Source organism: Onychostruthus taczanowskii, unplaced genomic scaffold (genome assembly GCF_017590055.1).
Source record: "Onychostruthus taczanowskii isolate IOZ18803 unplaced genomic scaffold, ASM1759005v1 scaffold673, whole genome shotgun sequence".
Lineage (NCBI taxonomy): Eukaryota > Metazoa > Chordata > Aves > Passeriformes > Passeridae > Onychostruthus > Onychostruthus taczanowskii.
The window spans coordinates 1-2,831 of record NW_024504489.1 but is presented as its reverse complement, the minus strand read 5'-3'; the positions used below and the strand labels follow the sequence as shown (position 1 = coordinate 2,831).

The window sequence follows — 2,831 nt, the reverse complement described above, 5'->3', positions numbered from 1 at the left end:
ACAAATCTGTATTTTTGGAACACGTGTATGGTTTCTGATTTTCGTGCCATCTCAAACCAGAGAGTGCAAAACTCTTTGATAAGGTGTAATACTTGTTTCCATGTCTATTGCAGCCACAAATACTTAGATCGTTATCACACGGACATTGTTGCTCTAATCATAGGGTTTCCTGCTTGTCTTTAAGCAAGTGCTCCTGCTCTGTGTTTGCGGTCGGGAGAGACCCCGGGGCCGGTGCAGCCGCTGAGCCCCGCCCAAAGCCGGGCCCCCTTGAGCGCGGCCATCCGGCGGCTGCAGTGGCGCGGCGGCGCCTCCGGGTGTCGCTGTTGGCCGCCGCCGAGCGGCGCTGGAGCCGCCGCCGCCGCCGCCGCAGCGTCCTGCCCCCGCAGGCTGCTCGCTCGCCCGGCGCCGGCCACAGCGGCAGCGGCACCGCCAGCAGCAGCAGCAGCGGCGGCGGCGGAGAGAGGCGGAGAGCGGCGGCGCGCCGAGCTCGCTGCGTTTGAGCGGTCTCTGTTGTCGCCGGCGAGAGCGGCTGGAAGGGAGGCAGGGCAGCGGCAGGAGGCAGGAGCGCGGCGAGCGCTGCGGGCAGAGAATGGCGGTGAGGCGGCGGCAGAGGCGCGGGCCGGGCGGCGGGCGAGCGCTGCTGGCCGCGGTGCTGCTGTGCGTGTGGGGCCGGGCGGCGGCCGAGCGGGTCCGCTACGCCATCCCCGAGGAGCTGGGCAGAGGCTCGCTCGTGGGGCCGCTGGCGCGGGACCTGGGGCTCAGCGCGGACGAGCTGCCGGCGCGCAAGCTGCGGCTGAGCGAGGAGAAGCAATACTTCACGGTGAACGAGGAGAACGGGAACCTGTACGTGAATGAGAGGCTGGACCGGGAGGAGATGTGCGGCGAGTCGGCGACCTGCTCGGTCAGCTTCGAGGCGCTGGTGCACAACCCGCTGAACGTTTTCCACGTCGAGGTGGCGATCGAGGACGTGAATGACAATTCCCCGGTCTTCAGCAAAGCTGCTCTGGACCTCGAGATCGGTGAATGGACGCTTCCCGGTGCTCGTTTTCCCCTGGAGATGGCCCGAGACGCCGATGCAGGAAGTAACTCCCAGCTGACTTACGAGCTCTCCAGCAACCCGTCCTTCTCTCTCGTCTTGGATGAAAACCCGGGTGGAAAGAAACAGCCTGAATTACTGCTGGAGAAAGCATTGGACCGAGAGAAGCAGAGCTCATTTGAGCTGGTGCTGACGGCCGTAGATGACGGGGATCCCGCGAGGTCCGGGACTGTACAGATTCGCATCAACGTGACAGATGCAAATGATAACCAGCCCGTGTTCAGTAAAAGAGTATACGAGGCACGAGTTACGGAGAGTCAGCCGGAAGGGTCCCTGGTGTTGCAAGTAGTGGCCACGGATGTGGACGCAGGCTCCAACGGGCGGGTCTTCTATTCCTTTGGTAACGTCCCGGAAGGATTTCGCAGATTGTTCACTGTCGACAGTGACAATGGTGAAGTCAGGTTGGTGGGTCGCCTCGATTTCGAGGAGAAGAATAAATACATCTTCAGCTTGGAGGCGAGGGACGGAGGCGGGCTCACGGGTCACTGTGAAGTGCAGATAGACGTCACAGACGAGAATGATAACGCGCCCGAGATCACCATTCTGTCGCTCTCGAGCCCCGTGCCCGAGGACGCGCCGGCCGGCGCTGTGGTGGCCCTGCTGAAAGTTCGGGACCGAGACTCGGGCGAGAACGGTCAGGTGTCGTGCGAGCTGTCGGGAGAGGCGCCGCTGTCGATCGTGGCGTCGTCGGGCGGCTCGTACAAGGTGGTGACGGCGAGCGCGCTGGACCGCGAGCAGGCGTCCGAGCACCGCGTGACGGTGGTGGCCCGGGACCGGGGCAGGCCGGCGCTGTGGAGCAGCACGGAGCTGGTGCTGGAGGTGTCGGACGTGAACGACAACGCGCCGGTGTTCGAGGAGGCGGCGTACAGCGCGTACGTGGCGGAGAACAACGCGGCGGGCGCGCTGGTGCTGCGCGTGCAGGCGCGGGACGCGGACGCGGGCGCCAACGGGCGCGTGAGCTACTGGCTGGCGGGCGGCAGCGCGGGCGCGGCGTGGGGAGTAGTGTAGAATTTTCATGGTAATGTAATGTGCGGGTGCAAAGTAAGCACCGTCCCTGCAGTATCGGATTCGGGGCTTGTGACTGTTTGAGTGGTTTCCTAGACGCCAACACTGTTTTGATCCGTGGAATGGATAAGGAAAGAGTTCTTCAATCACGAGTTGTATAAAAGCTTTGTGGGGGAATTTGTGTTTCCCGACTCGTGCAATTGAAGTCGTGGTTTTCCAAACGTAATACAAAGAGAGATTGATTTCCATGTGATATCACCACGACGAAAACATTTGCCCTTGTGGTGGTTATAACAAGACCACGGGAGGCGTGTTGCTTATGCCCGGTCGTTATCAGCTGGAGGATCAAGCAGAGATCAGCAGGAGAAAAGCAGTGTGTGTCTGGCTGCTGATCCATCCCAGCGAGCTGCCCGAGAGCGAGACACGAGCGAGCAGCGCTCGGTGCCTGCAGTGCCGGGCGGAGGCTGCGGGCGCCGCTGTTGACCGAGAGGAGCGGGAGGAAGCTCGGAGCGCTGCAGCCCCGCCCGCTGCCGACCCGCTCGCTCGCTCGCTCGCTCCCTGCCCGAACCTGCGGCCAGCGATCTTCCGCGGGGTGCTGGTCCGTCCTGGAGCCAGGCGGAGGGACCAGGGCAGCGCACGGTGCAGGAGCTGAGAGGCTTGAGTGTCAGCGGGATTGGATCGGCGGTGCTGCGGTGCCGGCGGCTGTGCGGCGGAGATGTGCGCGGCGGGG

The 2,831-nt window shown here is 63.3% G+C and overlaps 1 protein-coding gene across 1 annotated transcript; it reads left to right on the top strand.

Moving 5' to 3' along the window:
• Positions 1 to 236: 236 nt before the first annotated feature.
• On the top strand, positions 237 to 2,699 carry LOC121344774 (protocadherin gamma-B3-like; the record flags this gene model as incomplete). Its single annotated transcript, XM_041421001.1, has 2 exons — positions 237 to 2,095; positions 2,439 to 2,699. Coding segments are annotated over exons 1-2 (1,767 nt in total), but the record flags the coding sequence as incomplete, so codon positions are not given.
• Between the last annotated feature and the right edge of the window lie 132 nt (positions 2,700 to 2,831).